Genomic DNA, 16,732 nt, shown 5'->3' with positions numbered 1-16,732 from the left:
GGTGAGTGAGTGGGTGGGTGAGTGAGTGAGTGAGTGTGTGAGTGAGTGGGTGGGTGAGTGAGTGAGTGGGTGAGTAAATGAGTGGGTGAGTGGGTGGGTGAGTGATCGGGTGGGTGGGTGAGTGGGTGGGTGGATGAGTGGGTGGGTGAGTGGGTGGGTGAGTGATCGGGTGTGTGAGTGGGTGGGTGGGTGGATGAGTGGGTGGGTGAGTGGGTGGGTGGGTGGATGAGTGGGTGGGTGGGTGAGTGAGTGGGTGAGTGGGTGGGTGAGTGAGTGAGTGGGTGAGTGAGTGAGTGGGTGGGTGGGTGGGTGAGTGAGTGAGTGGGTGGGTGGGTGGGTGGGTGGGTGAGTGGGTGGGTGGGTGAGTGGGTGGGTGAGTGGGTGGGTGGGTGGGTGGGTGAGTGGGTGGGTGGGTGAGTGGGTGGGTGGGTGGGTGAGTGGGTGTGTGAGTGGGTGGGTGAGTGGGTGGGTTTGTGAGTAGGTGGGTGAGTGGGTGGTTGAGTGGGTGGGTGAGTGGGTGGGTGAGTGGGTGGGTGTGTGAGTAGGTGGGTGAGTGGGTGGGTGAGTGGGTGGGTGAGTGAGTGGGTGGGTGTGTGAGTGGGTGGGTGGATGAGTGGGTGTGTGAGTGGGTGGGTGAGTGAGTGGGTGGGTGGGTGTGTGAGTGGGTGGGTGAGTGGGTGGGTGAGTGAGCGAGTGAGTGGGTGGCCGAGTGAGTGGGTGTGTGAGTGGGTGGGTGGGTGAGTGGGTGGGTGAGTGGGTGTGTGAGTGAGTGGGTGTGTGAGTGGGTGGGTGGGTGAGTGAGTGGGTGGGTGGGGCGGTGATTGCGTCATCAGCTGAATCAGTGGTTGTGCAACTCTCATTGTAGACGGTCACTTACACAGACACAGGCAAAGCTTCCCCAGTGAGTCTCTAGCGGGCTGTAGGGCAAGGGGTTCACTCCCTCACCCACCCACTCACTCACCCACTCACCCACTCACCCATTCACTCACCCACTCACCCACTCACCCACTCACTCACTCACCCACCCACTCACTCACTCACCCACCCACTCACTCACCCACTCATTCACTCACCCACTCATTCACTCACCCACTCACTCACTCACCCACTCATTCACTCACCCACTCACTCACCCACTCACTCACGCACTCACTAACCCACTCATTCAGCCACTCACTCACTCACCTACTCACTCACTCACCCACTCACCCACTCACCCATTCACTCACCCACTCACCCACTCACCCACTCACCCCCTCACTCACTCACCCACTCACCCACTCACCCACTCACCCACTCACCCACTCACTCACTCACCCATCCACCCACCCACTCACTCACTCACTCACCCACCCACTCACTCACCCACTCACCCACTCACCCATTCACTCACCCACTCACCCACTCACCCACTCACTCACTCACCCACCCACTCACTCACTCACCCACCCACTCACTCACCCACTCATTCACTCACCCACTCATTCACTCACCCACTCACTCACTCACCCACTCATTCACTCACCCACTCACTCACCCACTCACTCACGCACTCACTAACCCACTCATTCAGCCACTCACTCACTCACCTACTCACTCACTCACCCACTCACCCACTCACCCATTCACTCACCCACTCACCCACTCACCCACTCACCCCCTCACTCACTCACCCACTCACCCACTCACCCACTCACCCACTCACCCACTCACTCACTCACCCATCCACCCACCCACTCACTCACTCACTCACCCACCCACTCACTCACCCACTCATTTACTCACCCACTCATTCACTCACCCACTCACTCACCCACTCATTCACTCACCCACTCACTCACCCACTCACTCACGCACTCACTAACCCACTCATTCAGCCACTCACTCACTCACCTACTCACTCACCCACTCACCCACTCCCTCACCCACCCACTCACGCACTCACTCACCCACTCATTCAGCCACTCACTCACCTACTCACTCACCCACTCACTCACTCACCCACCCACTCACTCACTCACTCACCCACTCACTCACTCACTCACTCACCCACTCACTCACTCACCCACTCACTCACTCACTCACCCACTCCATCACCCACCCACGCACCCACCCACCCACGCACCCACTCACTCACTCACTCACCCACTCACTCACTCACCCACTCACTCACCTACTCACTCACCCACTCACTCACTCACCCACTCACTCACCCACTCACCCACCCACTCATTCACTCACCCACTCACTCACTCTTTCACTCACCCACTCACTCACTTACCCACCCACCTACGCACCCACTCACTCACCCACTCACTCACTAACTCACTCACCCACTCCATCACCCACCCACTCACGCACTCACTCACCCACGCAGTCACCCACGCATTCAACCACTCACTCACTCACCTACTCACTCACCCACTCACTCACCCACTCACTCACTTACCACTCACCCACTCATTCACTCACCCACTCACCAACTCCCCCACACACTCACCCATCTCTCCATCTCTTCGCAAGCCCGTACCATCCCCGTTTAGCCCCCTCTATCCGGCCAAACAAAAGCTGTCTAGGCATGCGGTGGCTGGGCATGCGGGCTACATGACCCAGCCAACGCAGCCTTGCCTGCCGGAGGAGCTCACCGATGGGACTTTGTCCAGATCTTTCAAGGATTTGTGAGCTCCTCACACATTCCAGCCTGGTTAAACTCAGGATGAATCGTAGGCAGGCCAGCCTAAGTGTTTATAACCGGCAAAGATGCTCCATTAGGGGGGTCCACGTTTCGCAAGCATAGAGAAGGGAGGGAATGACTGTGGCCGAGAAGACCTGAAGCTTCATGCGGAGTGACAGACCAGGTAGCTTCCACACAGCGTTACGCAACCGATGAAAAGATATTGCCGCTCGACTGATTCGGAGTGAGACCTCTGTTGTGAAACCGGAGCCGGTCATAAGCACACTGCCCAGGTATGGGAAACTCTCCACTCTCTCCACTACTGCCCCATCACCAATTGGGAGTTGTGGGGGTGGAGTGTCCGATGGCACAACATACCCAGGCAGGTGCTTAGTTTTGGTGGGGCTGATGGTAAGGCCCCACCTCTTCGTGACAAGCTCCAGTCTCAGCAGCAGCGTCTCCAACTCCTCTTCTGAATGAGCAGCTATTACCAAATCATCGACATACATAACGTGGTTGACCAATAGGGAGCCATCCCTTGACCGCACCCGGGCATCGATCAGCCTCCAATTGTATCTGTACAAAATGGAAATTCCCCCGGTACAGCTATTGAAGGCTTCACGAACTACGTGGTCAAAATAGATGTTAAATAATGTGGGAGCCAGAGGACATCCCTGTCGCACCCCAAGGTGTACAGGGAAAGGCTCCGACTCCCGGCCACGTAGTTTTACCCGGGCCCGCTCACCATCATGAAGGTCCTTAATGATCGTGAGCAGAGGGTCAGGGACTCCGAAAGCACGAAGAACAACCCAGAGCCCAGGCCTACTGATGGTATCATAGGCCTTGACCAGGTCAATAAAGCAGAGATGTAGGTCTTGTTGGAATTCCCTGCACCTCTGCTGTAGCAGACGGACAGAAAATATGGCATCTGTGCAGGACCGCCCTTTCCTGAAACCGCATTGGGGCTCCGCAAGCCTCTCCTCAGCGTGCCTAGCAAGGCGATGTTGAATAATCCTTGCCAGGACCTTTCCCGGCACACTGAGGAGTGAGATGCCCCTGTAGTTGTTGCAGTCTGTGCGGTCCCCCTTCTTAAAGAGGGGGACCACCAGGGCATCCTTCCAATCCTGCGGAACCCGTCCAGTGGTCCAGACTGCTGTTATCATGTCATGTAGGGCAGTCTGTGCACAAACGCCACCTTCCCTCAGCATTTCGCTTGGGAGATCATCTCTGCCCGGTGCCTTTCCTGGTCTCAGACTCTGGATCGCCCTCAGTACTTCCTCAACAGATGTCACCTCAGCCAGCCACTCACAGGGGGTGACTTCTTCCTCCAATATTTGAGGCACCGCAGCCTCAGCAGGGTCATCCCCACTTTGTGCCACGATGTTTTCCAGGCTGAGGGATGTCCCCTCCCTTAAGACCTCAGAAATGCTCAGCAAATCTGCAAACCTGTTCCTGGGGGTCGGAGATTGGATCCCCGTTTTTTCCCCTAATGATGGTGACAGGTGTGGCGCTGCAGGTTACTTTGTTTGATGGAGTTTAATAGTGATTTGTGATCGCGGGCCACTGAGGCAGACTCCATCTCCTCAGCAACCCGCGACCACCACCCATCCTTGCAGCGCCTCACGGCTCTCCGAACCTCCGAGCGAAGGCTGCGGTAAACCTCCTCATTCTCTGACGTGGGATGCTGTAGCCGATGAGAGTGGGCCTGTCGCTTTTTCTCAATTAACCTGAACACCTCCTCCGTCAGCCAGGGTTTCTGGGGAGGTCTGGACCGCGTACCCAAAGCAGCCATTGCAGCTGCATGAGTCACAGTCTTAAACCTCGCCCATTTACCCTCGACATCAGGAGGAGTGGGGGACGATGCCAACACCAGCCGCAAGCGATGATGAAATTCTCGCTTGCAACTTTCATCGGCTATCTGAGACCAGGCCACTATGGGTTGGAATGGGGTCCTGGGTGTGGAAGAATGGCAAGCGCATCTTACAGATGACAAGTCGATGGTCAGAGGGCAGATCAGATCCACGGTAGGTCCTGGTGTCAAGGACATGGGCTCGCATCCGCTGGTCCGTCACTATGTAGTCCAGCAGATGTTCTTGCTTGGAACTTGGCGTGCATCCATGATGTTGTGTGGATGCGCCGATGCCGGAAGAGCGTGTTGCTAATTACAAGCCCATGGGCTGCACAACAATCTAGCAGCCTCCTACCGTTGTTATTGAGTTGATCTAGCAGACTCACTCACACACACACAGACACACACACACAGACACACACACGCACACACTGACACACACACACACAGACACACACACACACACTGACACACACACACACACACAGACACACACACACACACACAGACACACACACACAGACACACACACACACACAGACACACACACAGACACACACAGACACACACACACACCAGATGTGGTTCTGTGGCAGTTGGGAATGTTCCGACTTCCGCTTTGAGGAGCTCAGAGGGGGCTCCACTTTCACATTCTGTGGTGCACTCAGCACTGCACCATAGACTCAACACTGCACCATAGACTCAACACTGCACCATAGACTCAACACTGCACCATAGACTCAGCACTGCACCATAGACTCAACACTGCACCATAGACTCAACACTGCACCATAGACTCAACACTGCACCATAGACTCAGCACTGCACCATAGACTCAACACTGCACCATTGACTCAACACTGCACCATAGACTCAGCACTGCACCATAGACTCAACACTGCACCATAGACTCAACACTGCACCATAGACTCAACATTGCACCATAGACTCAGCACTGCACCATAGACTCAACACTGCACCATTGACTCAACACTGCACCATAGACTCAACACTGCACCATAGACTAAGCACTGCACCATAGACTCAACACTGCACCATTGACTCAACACTGCACCATAGACTCAGCACTGCACCATAGACTCAACACTGCACCATAGACTCAACACTGCACCATAGACTCAACACTGCACCATAGACTCAGCACTGCACCATAGACTCAACACTGCACCATTGACTCAACACTGCACCATAGACTCAGCACTGCACCATAGACTCAACACTGCACCATAGACTCAACACTGCACCATAGACTCAACACTGCACCATAGACTCAACACTGCACCATTGACTCAACACTGCACCATAGACTCAACACTGCACCATAGACTCAGCACTGCACCATAGACTCAACACTGCACCATTGACTCAACACTGCACCATAGACTCAGCACTGCACCATAGATTCAACACTGCACCATAGACTCAACACTGCACCATAGACTCAACACTGCACCATAGACTCAGCACTGCACCATAGACTCAACACTGCACCATTGACTCAACATTGCACCATAGACTCAGCACTGCACCATAGACTCAACACTGCACCATAGACTCAACACTGCACCATAGACTCAACACTGCACCATAGACTCAACACTGCACCATAGACTCAGCACTGCCCATAGACTCAACACTGCACCATAGACTCAACACTGCACCATAGACTCAACACTGCACGATAGACTCAACACTGCACCATAGACTCAACACTGCCCATAGACTCAACACTGCACCATAGACTCAACACTGCACCATAGATTCAGCACTGCACCATAGACTCAACACTGCACCATAGACTCAACACTGCACCATAGACTCAACACTGCACCATAGACTCAACACTGCACCATAGACTCAGCACTGCACCATAGACTCAGCACTGCACCATAGACTCAACACTGTCACCCATAGACTCAACACTGCACCATAGACTCAGCACTGCACCATAGACTCAACACTGCACCATAGACTCAACACTGTACCATAGACTCAACACTGCACCATAGACTCAACACTGTCACCCATAGACTCAACACTGCACCATAGACTCAGCACTGCACCATAGACTCAACACTGCACCATAGACTCAACACTGCACCATAGACTCAGCACTGCACCATAGACTTAGCACTGCACCATAGACTCAACACTGTCACCCATAGACTCAACACTGCACCATAGACTCAGCACTGCACCATAGACTCAACACTGCACCATAGACTCAACACTGCACCATAGACTCAACACTGCACCATAGACTCAGCACTGCACCATAGACTCAGCACTGCACCATAGACTCAACACTGCACCATAGACTCAGCACTGCACCATAGACTCAACACTGCACCATAGACTCAACACTGCCCCATAGACTCAACACTGCCCCATAGACTCAACACTGCACCATAGACTCAACACTGCACCATAGACTCAACACTGCACCATAGACTCAACACTACACCATAGACTCAACACTGCTCCATAGACTCAACACTGCCCCATAGACTCAACACTGCCCCATAGACTCAACACTGCACCATAGACTCAACACTGCACCATAGACTCAATACTGCACCATAGACTCAACACTGCACCATAGACTCAACACTGCACCATAGACTCAACACTGCACCATAGACTCAACACTGCACCATAGACTCAACACTGCACCATAGACTCAATACTACCCATAGACTCAACACTGCACCATAGACTCAACACTGCACCATAGACTCAATACTGCACCATAGACTCAACACTGCACCATAGACTCAACACTGCACCATAGACTCAACACTGCACCACAGACTCAACACTGCACCATAGACTCAACACTGCCCCATAGACTCAACACTGCACCATAGACTCAACACTGCACCATAGACTCAACACTGCACCATAGACTCAATACTACCCATAGACTCAACACTGCACCATAGACTCAACACTGCACCACAGACTCAACACTGCACCATAGACTCAACACTGCCCCATAGACTCAACACTGCACCATAGACTCAACACTGCCCCATAGACTCAACACTGCCCCATAGACTCAACACTGCCCCATAGACTCAACACTGCACCATAGACTCAACACTGCACCACAGACTCAACACTGCACCATAGACTCAACACTGCCCCATAGACTCAACACTGCACCATAGACTCAACACTGCCCCATAGACTCAACACTGCCCCATAGACTCAACACTGCCCCATAGACTCAACACTGCCCCATAGACTCAACACTGCACCACAGACTCAACACTGCACCATAGACTCAACACTGCCCCATAGACTCAACACTGCACCATAGACTCAACACTGCCCCATAGACTCAACACTACCCCATAGACTCAACACTGCACCATAGACTCAACACTGCACCATAGACTCAACACTACCCATAGACTCAACACTACCCCATAGACTCAACACTGCACCATAGACTCAACACTGCCCATAGACTCAACACTACGCATAGACTCAACACTGCACCATTGACTCAACACTGCACCATAGACTCAACACTGCACCATAGACTCAGCACTGCACCATAGACTCAACACTGCACCATTGACTCAACACTGCACCATAGACTCAACACTACACCATAGACTCAACACTGCACCATAGACTCAACACTGCCCCATAGACTCAACACTGCACCATAGACTCAACACTGCCCCATAGACTCAACACTGCACCATAAGCTCAACACTGCACCATAGACTCAACACTGCACCATAGACTCAACACTGCCCCATATACTCAACACTGCACCATAGACTCAACACTGTCCCATAGACTCAACACTGCCCCATAGACTCAACACTGCACCATAGACTCAACACTGCCCCATAGACTCAACACTGCCCATAGACTCAACACTGCCCCATAGACTCAACACTGCCCCATAGACTCAACACTGCCCCATAGACTCAACACTGCCCCATAGACTCAACACTGCCCCATAGACTCAACACTGCCCCATAGACTCAACACTGCCCCATAGACTCAACACTGCCCCATAGACTCAACACTGCACCATAGACTCAACACTGCCCCATAGACTCAACACTGCACCATAGACTCAACACTGCCCCATAGACTCAACACTGCACCATAGACTCAACACTGCCCCATAGACTCAACACTGCCCCATAGACTCAACACTGCACCATAGAATCAGCACTGCCCCATACACTCAACACTGCCCATAGACTGAACTCAAACCCCCCTATTGCTATGAGCAACTTGGTATCACCCAGATCAATGCTCGTTACCCCGCCCCCCTCCCAAGTGAACGCGACTAGCTGATTGGTTTAACCCAAAGCCGACCCGTCATCAGCTCCCCCATTGAAACCGTCGTAATGGTTCAGTCCAAAGCCAAAACCCCCCCCTGTGTTACGGGCGACTTGGTACAACCCAAACCACAGCGCACTCCCCCCCGTTGTAGTCGCGGAATGGTACAGCCCACTGCGGGAATCACGCCGGCTCATTAGCATATTTATTTATTATATTGGTTTTGCTGCTATTTTTTTGTCATTATATTGTGATTGTATTATTGGTTTATGTTGTTAATGTTTAATTGTAATTTTTGTTATTATATTCTTGTTATTTGAGTTATTTTCTTTTTATTGTATTGTAATTTTTGTTATTTTTTCGTTGTTATTTTGTTGTTGTTATTTAAGTTATTTTTTGTCGTTATTTTTGTTATTTCCTTGTTGTTCTTTTTGTTATTTAATTGTTATTATTTTGATATTATTGTAGTAATTTTTGTTATTATATTCTTGTTATTTTTGTTATTTTATTGTCGTTATTTTAGTTATTTTCTTGTTGTTCTTTTTGTTATTTAATTGTTATTATTTTGATATTATTGTAGTAATTTTTGTTATTATATTTTTGTTATTTTAGTAATTTTCTTGTCGTTATTTTAGTTATTTTATTGCTATTATTTTTCGTGTCATTGTGTTGTTATTGTTGATGTTGTTGATGTAAGTGTATATGGAGGGAATTGTAACATCATGTGGCTTGCAAATCTACTCGGGTGATTCTCCATCGCGAGCGAACTCACCCCCATCACTCTCCCATCACTCCCCATCACTCTCCCATCACTCCCCTCCATCACCACCCCCCATCACCCCCCCCCCCATCACTCTCCCATCACTCCCCATCACTCTCCCATCACTCCCCCCCATCACTCCCCCCCCATCACTCCCCCCCATCACCCCCCATCATTCCCCCCCATCACTCCCCCCCCATCACTCTCCCATCACTCCCCATCACTCCCCTCCATCACCACCCCCCATCACCCCCCCCCATCACCTCCCATCATTCCCCCCCATCACTCCCCCCCCATCACTCTCCCATCCCCCCCATCACTCCCCCCCCATCACTCTCCCATCACTCCCCCCCATCACTCCCCATCACCTCCCCCCCCATCACTGCCCATCACTGCCCATCACCTGCTGTCTCTCCATCCATCCCCCCATCTCCCCTCCCTCCCCATCACCCTCCCCATCACCTCCCTCCCCATCTCTCCCATCACCCTCCCCATCACCTCCCATCTCCCTCCATCTCTCCCTCCCCTGTCTCCCCATCTCTCCCCATCTCTCTTTCCATCTCTCTCTCTCCCCATCTCTCTTTCCATCTCTCTCTCTCCCCATCTCTCCCATCTCTCTCACACGCTCTCACTCTCTCTCCCCATCTCACTCACACACTCTCACTCTCTCCCTCCCCTCTCTCTCCCCATCTCCCCCATCTCTCTCCCACTCACTCTCTCTCCCCATCTCACTCACACACTCTCACTCTCTCCCTCCCCTCTCTCTCCCCATCTCCCCCATCTCTCTCCCACTCACTCTCTCTCCCCATCTCACTCACACACTCTCACTCACTCTCCCTCCCCTCTCTCCCCATCTCCCCCATCTCTCACGCTCTCACTCTCTCTCCCCATCTCACTCACACGCTCTCACTCTCTCCCTCCCCTCTCTCTCCATCTCCCCCATCTCTCTCCCACTCACTCTCTCTCCCCATCTCACTCACACGCTCTCACTCTCTCCCTCCCCTCTCTCTCCCCATCTCCCCCATCTCTCTCCCACTCACTCTCTCTCCCCATCTCACTCACACGCTCTCACTCTCTCCCTCCCCTCTCTCTCCCCATCTCCCCCATCTCTCTCCCACTCACTCTCTCTCCCCATCTCACTCACACGCTCTCACTCTCTCCCTCCCCTCTCTCTCCCCATCTCCCCCATCTCTCTCCCACTCACTCTCTCTCCCCATCTCACTCACACGCTCTCACTCTCTCCCTCCCCTCTCTCTCCCCATCTCCCCCATCTCTCTCCCACTCACTCTCTCTCCCCATCTCACTCACACGCTCTCACTCTCTCCCTCCCCTCTCTCTCCCCATCTCCCCCATCTCTCTCACTCTCTCTCTTCATCTCTGTCCGCACCATGAACCAAGTATGTCTCACGCGCCGGAACACAGCAGTGACACAACCACAACAACCACCAGCACAACACCACCACCACAAACACAACCAGCATCACCACCATCACCACCACCACAACCACTATCACCACTACCACCACTACCAGCACTACCACATCATCACCACCACTACAACCACCACTACCATCACCACCATCATCACCACCACCATCACCATCACCACCACTACCACCACCACCACCATCACCACCACCACCATCACCACCATCATCACCACCACCATCATCATCACCACCATGGTGATGATGATGATGGTGTATGTGTCTATGTGTGATGATGGTGATGTGTGTGTCTCTGTGTGTGACTCTCCATCACCATCACTACCATCATCATCACCATGGTGATGATGGTAGTGATGTATGTCTCTGTGTGTATGTGTCTCTGTGTGTGTGTGTCTGTGTGATGATGGTGGTGGTGATGATGATGGTGATGATGATGGTGTATGTGTCTCTGTGTGTGTGTGATGGTGATGGTAGTGATGATGATGATGTGTGTGTCTCTATGTGACTCTGTGTGTGTGTCTCTGTGTGTGACTGTGTGTGTGTGATGGTAGTGATGGTGATGATGATGGTGATGATGGTAGTGATGGTGTGTCTGTGTCACTCTGTGTGTGTGACTCTCCGCGCTGTTTCTGCCACAGGACGAGAAGCGTCACGATGGCCGACAGCGCTGGGAAGCAGCCCAGCATCGTTACCATGTAGGTACCAGCACCGTTACCATGGTAACCACGGTTACCATCACAGTTACCATGTAGGTACCATCACCGTTACCATGGTAACCACGGTTACCATCACAGTTACCATGGTTACCATGTAGGTACCATGGTTACCTTCATCGTGACCATGGTTGCCACGAAGGTACCATCACCGTTACCATGGTTACCAGCATCGTTACCATGTAGGTACCAGCATGGTTACCATGGTTACCCACTCATGCACACACTCACCCACCCACTCATTTACTCACCCACCTTTTGTGTCACTGATTGTGTCACCCTCTGTGTTACTGATTGTGTCACTGATTGTGTCACTGATTGTGTCACTGAGTCACTTATTGTGTCACCCTCTGTGTTACTGATTGTGTCACTGATTGTGTCACTGATTGTGTCACTGAGTCACTGATTGTGTCACTGATTTTGTCACTGATTGTGTCACTGAGTCACTGGTTGTGTCACTGATTGTGTCACCGATTGTGTCACTGATTGTGTCACTGATTGTGGCACTGAGTCACTGGTTGTGTCACTGATTGTGTCACTGAGTCACTGGTTGTGTCACTGATTGTGTCACCGATTGTGTCACTGATTGTGTCACTGATTGTGTCACTGAGTCACTGATTGTGTCACTGATTGTGGCACTGAGTCACTGGTTGTGTCACTGATTGTGTCACCGATTGTGTCACTGATTGTGTCACTGAATAATTCATTGTGTCATTGATTCTATCACTGATTGTGTCACTGTGTCACCCTCTGTGTCACTGATTGTGTCACTGATTGTGTCACTGATTGTGTCACTGAGTCACTGATTGTGTCACTGATTGTGGCACTGAGTCACTGGTTGTGTCACTGATTGTGTCACCGATTGTGTCACTGATTGTGTCACTGAATAATTCATTGTGTCATTGATTCTATCACTGATTGTGTCACTGTGTCACCCTCTGTGTCACTGATTGTGTCACTGATTGTGTCACTGATTGTGTCACTGAGTGTGTAACTGATTGTGTCACTGATTGTGTCACTGATTGTGTCACTGAGTGTGTAACTGATTGTGTCACTGATTGTGTCACTGAGTGTGTAACTGATTGTGTCACTGATTGTGTCACTGATTGTGTCACTGAGTGTGTAACTGATTGTGTCACTGATTGTGCCACTGATTGTGTCACTGAGTGTGTAACTGATTGTGTCACTGATTGTGTCACTGATTGTGTCACTGATTGTGTCACTGAGTGTGTAACTGATTGTGTCACTGATTGTGTCATTGATTGTGTCACTGTTGTTGTTGTTGTGTCAGATTCGCGATCTGGAACACGATGATGGGAACCTCCATCCTGAGCATGCCCTGGGCCATGACGCAGGTCAACACACACACACAGACACACACACACACAGACACACACACACACAGTCACACACAGTCACACACACTCACAGACACACACACACTCACACACACTCACACACACTCACACACAGTCACACACACACAGACACACACACAGACACACACACACACACAGTCACACACACACAGACACACACACACAGACACACACACAGACACACACTCACACACACTCACACACACAGACACACACAGACACACACACACACAGACCCACACACACAGACACACACTCACACACACTCACACACACAGACACACACAGACACACACACACACAGACACACACACAGACACACACACACAGACACACACACACACAGACACACACAGACACACACACACACAGACACACACACACAGACACACTCTGTGTCGTTGTGTCACGTGTCTCTGTGCGTCACGTGTCTCTGTTGCGTCACGTGTCTCTCTGACTCAGGCCGGGTTGACGCTGGGAGTGATCTTGATGATCTCCATGGGCCTACTCACCCTGTACAGTTGTTACCGTATCCTCAACTCACCCAACACAGTTGGTGAGTTCAGAATCTCACTCACCCACTCACCCACTCACCCACTCACCCACTCACCCACCCACTCACCCACTCACCCACTCACCCACTCACCCACCCACTCACCCACTCACTCACCCACTCACCCACTCACCCACCCACTCACCCACTCACCCACTCACCCACTCACTCACCCACTCACCCACCCACTCACCCACTCACCCACCCACCTACCCACCCACCCACTCACCCACTCACCCACCCACTCACCCACTCACCCACTCACCCACTCACTCACCCACTCACTCACCCGCCCACTCACCCACTCACTCACCCACTCACCCACTCACCCACTCACTCACCCACTCACTCACCCGCCCACTCACCCACTCACCCACTCACCCACCCACTCACCCACTCACCCACTCACCCACTCACTCACCCTGTACAGTTGTTACCGCATCCTCAACTCACCCAACACAGTTGGTGAGTTCAGAATCTCACTCACCCACTCACCCACTCACCCACCCACTCACCCACTCACTCACCCGCCCACTCACCCACTCACCCACTCACCCACCCACTCACCCACTCACCCACTCACTCACCCACTCACCCACTCACCCACCCACTCACCCACCCACTCACCCACTCACCCACTCACCCACCCACTCACCCACTCACCCACCCACTCACCCACTCACCCACCCATTCACCCACTCACCCACTCACCCACTCACCCACCCACTCACCCACTCACCCACTCACCCACTCACCCACCCACTCACCCACTCACTCACCCACTCACCCACTCACCCCACCCACTCACCCACTCACCCACCCACTCACCCACTCACCCACCCACTCACCCACTCACCCACTCACCCACTCACCCACCCACTCACCCACTCACCCACCCACCCACTCACCCACCCACTCACCCACTCACTCACCCACTCACCCACTCACCCACCCACTCACCCACTCACCCACTCACTCACCCACTCACCCACTCACCCACCCACTCACCCACTCACCCACTCACCCACTCACCCACTCACTCACCCACTCACCCACTCACCCACTCACTCACCCACCCACTCACCCACTCACCCACCCACCCACTCACCCACTCACTCACCCACTCACCCACCCACTCACCCACTCACCCACCCACCCACTCACCCACTCACCCACTCACCCACTCACTCACCCACTCACCCACTCACCCACCCACTCACCCACTCACCCACCCACTCACCCACTCACCCACCCACCCACTCACCCACTCACCCACTCACCCACTCACCCACCCACTCACCCACTCACCCACCCACTCACCCACTCACCCACTCACCCACCCACTCACTCACCCACTCACCCACTCACCCACTCACCCACTCACCCACCCACTCACCCACTCACCCACCCACTCACCCACTCACCCACCCACTCACCCACTCACCCACCCACTCACCCACTCACCCACCCACTCACCCACTCACCCACTCACCCACCCACTCACCCACTCACCCACCCACTCACCCACTCACCCACCCACTCACCCACTCACCCACCCACTCACCCACTCACCCACTCACCCACCCACTCACCCACTCACCCACCCACTCACCCACTCACCCACTCACCCACTCACTCACCCCACTCACTCACCCACTCACCCACTCACCCACCCACTCACCCACTCACCCACCCACTCACTCACCCACCCACTCACCCACTCACTCACCCACCCACCCACTCACCCACTCACCCATCCACTCACCCACCAACCCACTCACCCACCAACCCACTCACCCACCCACTCACTCACTCACCCACTCACTCACTCACTCACCCACCCACTCACACCGCCCACTCACTCACTCACCCACCCACTCACCCACTCACCCACTCACCCACTCACCCACCCACTCACCACCACTCACTCACCCACTCACACCACCCACCCACTCACCCACTCACCCACTCACCCACACACTCACCCACCCACTCACCCACTCACCCCACTCACCCACCCACCCACTCACCCACTCACTCACTCACCCACTCACTCACTCACCCACCCACCCACTCACCCACTCACCCACTCACCCACCCACTCACCCACTCACCTACCCACCTACCCACCCACCCACTCACCCACCTACCCACCCACCTACTTACCCACACACTCACTCACCCACTCACCCACTCACCCACTCACTCACTCATCCACTCACCCACTCACTCACTCACCCACCACCACTCCACTCACTCACTCACCCACCCACCCACTCACCCACCCACCCACTCATCCACTCACTCACTCACTCACCTACTCACTCACTTACTCACCCACTCACTCACCCACTCACTCACTCACCCACTCACCCACTCACTCACTCATCCACTCACTCACCTCACCTACTCACTCACTTACTCACCCACTCACTCACCCACTCACCCACTCACCCACCCACCCACTCACCCACACACTCACCCACTCACTCACCCACTCACCCACTCACTCACCCACTCACCCACTCACCCACCCACCCACCCACTCACCCACTCACTCACTCACCCACCCACCCACCCACCCCACCCACCCACCCACCCACTCACTCACTCACTCACCCACTCACTCACCCACTCACTCACTCACTCAACCCACCCACTCACTCACCCACCCACTCACTCACCCACCCACCCACTCACTCACTTACCCACTCACTCACCCACTCACTCACTCAACCACCCACTCGCTCACCCACTCACTCACTCACTCACCCACCCACTCACTAACTCACCCACTCACCCACTCATTCACTCATTCACCCACCCACTCACCCACTCACCCACTCACTCACTCACCCACCCACCCACCCACCCACTCACTCACCCACTCACCCACCCACCCACTCAACTCACCCACCCACCCACCCACCCACACCCACTCACCCACTCACCACTCATTCACTCATTCACTCATTCACCCACCCACTCACCCACTCACCCACTCACCCACCCACCCACCCACTC

At 53.5% G+C, this 16,732-nt stretch overlaps 1 protein-coding gene across 1 annotated transcript in view; it reads left to right on the top strand.

Annotated features, from left to right (window-relative positions):
• The first annotated feature begins 11,423 nt into the window (after positions 1 to 11,423).
• LOC144954074 (neutral amino acid transporter 9-like) overlaps positions 11,424 to 16,732 on the top strand; it is a 31,597-nt gene continuing 26,288 nt past the window's right edge. Inside the window, 3 exon segments of the mRNA XM_078884654.1 lie at positions 11,424 to 11,758; positions 13,068 to 13,131; positions 13,618 to 13,711. Coding sequence (XP_078740780.1) covers positions 11,718 to 11,758; positions 13,068 to 13,131; positions 13,618 to 13,711 — 199 coding nt within the window. The 5' untranslated portion in view covers positions 11,424 to 11,717.

This window comes from Lampetra fluviatilis, unplaced genomic scaffold (assembly GCF_964198595.1).
Source record: "Lampetra fluviatilis unplaced genomic scaffold, kcLamFluv1.1 SCAFFOLD_258, whole genome shotgun sequence".
Classification (NCBI taxonomy): domain Eukaryota; kingdom Metazoa; phylum Chordata; class Hyperoartia; order Petromyzontiformes; family Petromyzontidae; genus Lampetra; species Lampetra fluviatilis.
This window is presented reverse-complemented; position numbering and strand designations above follow the sequence as displayed.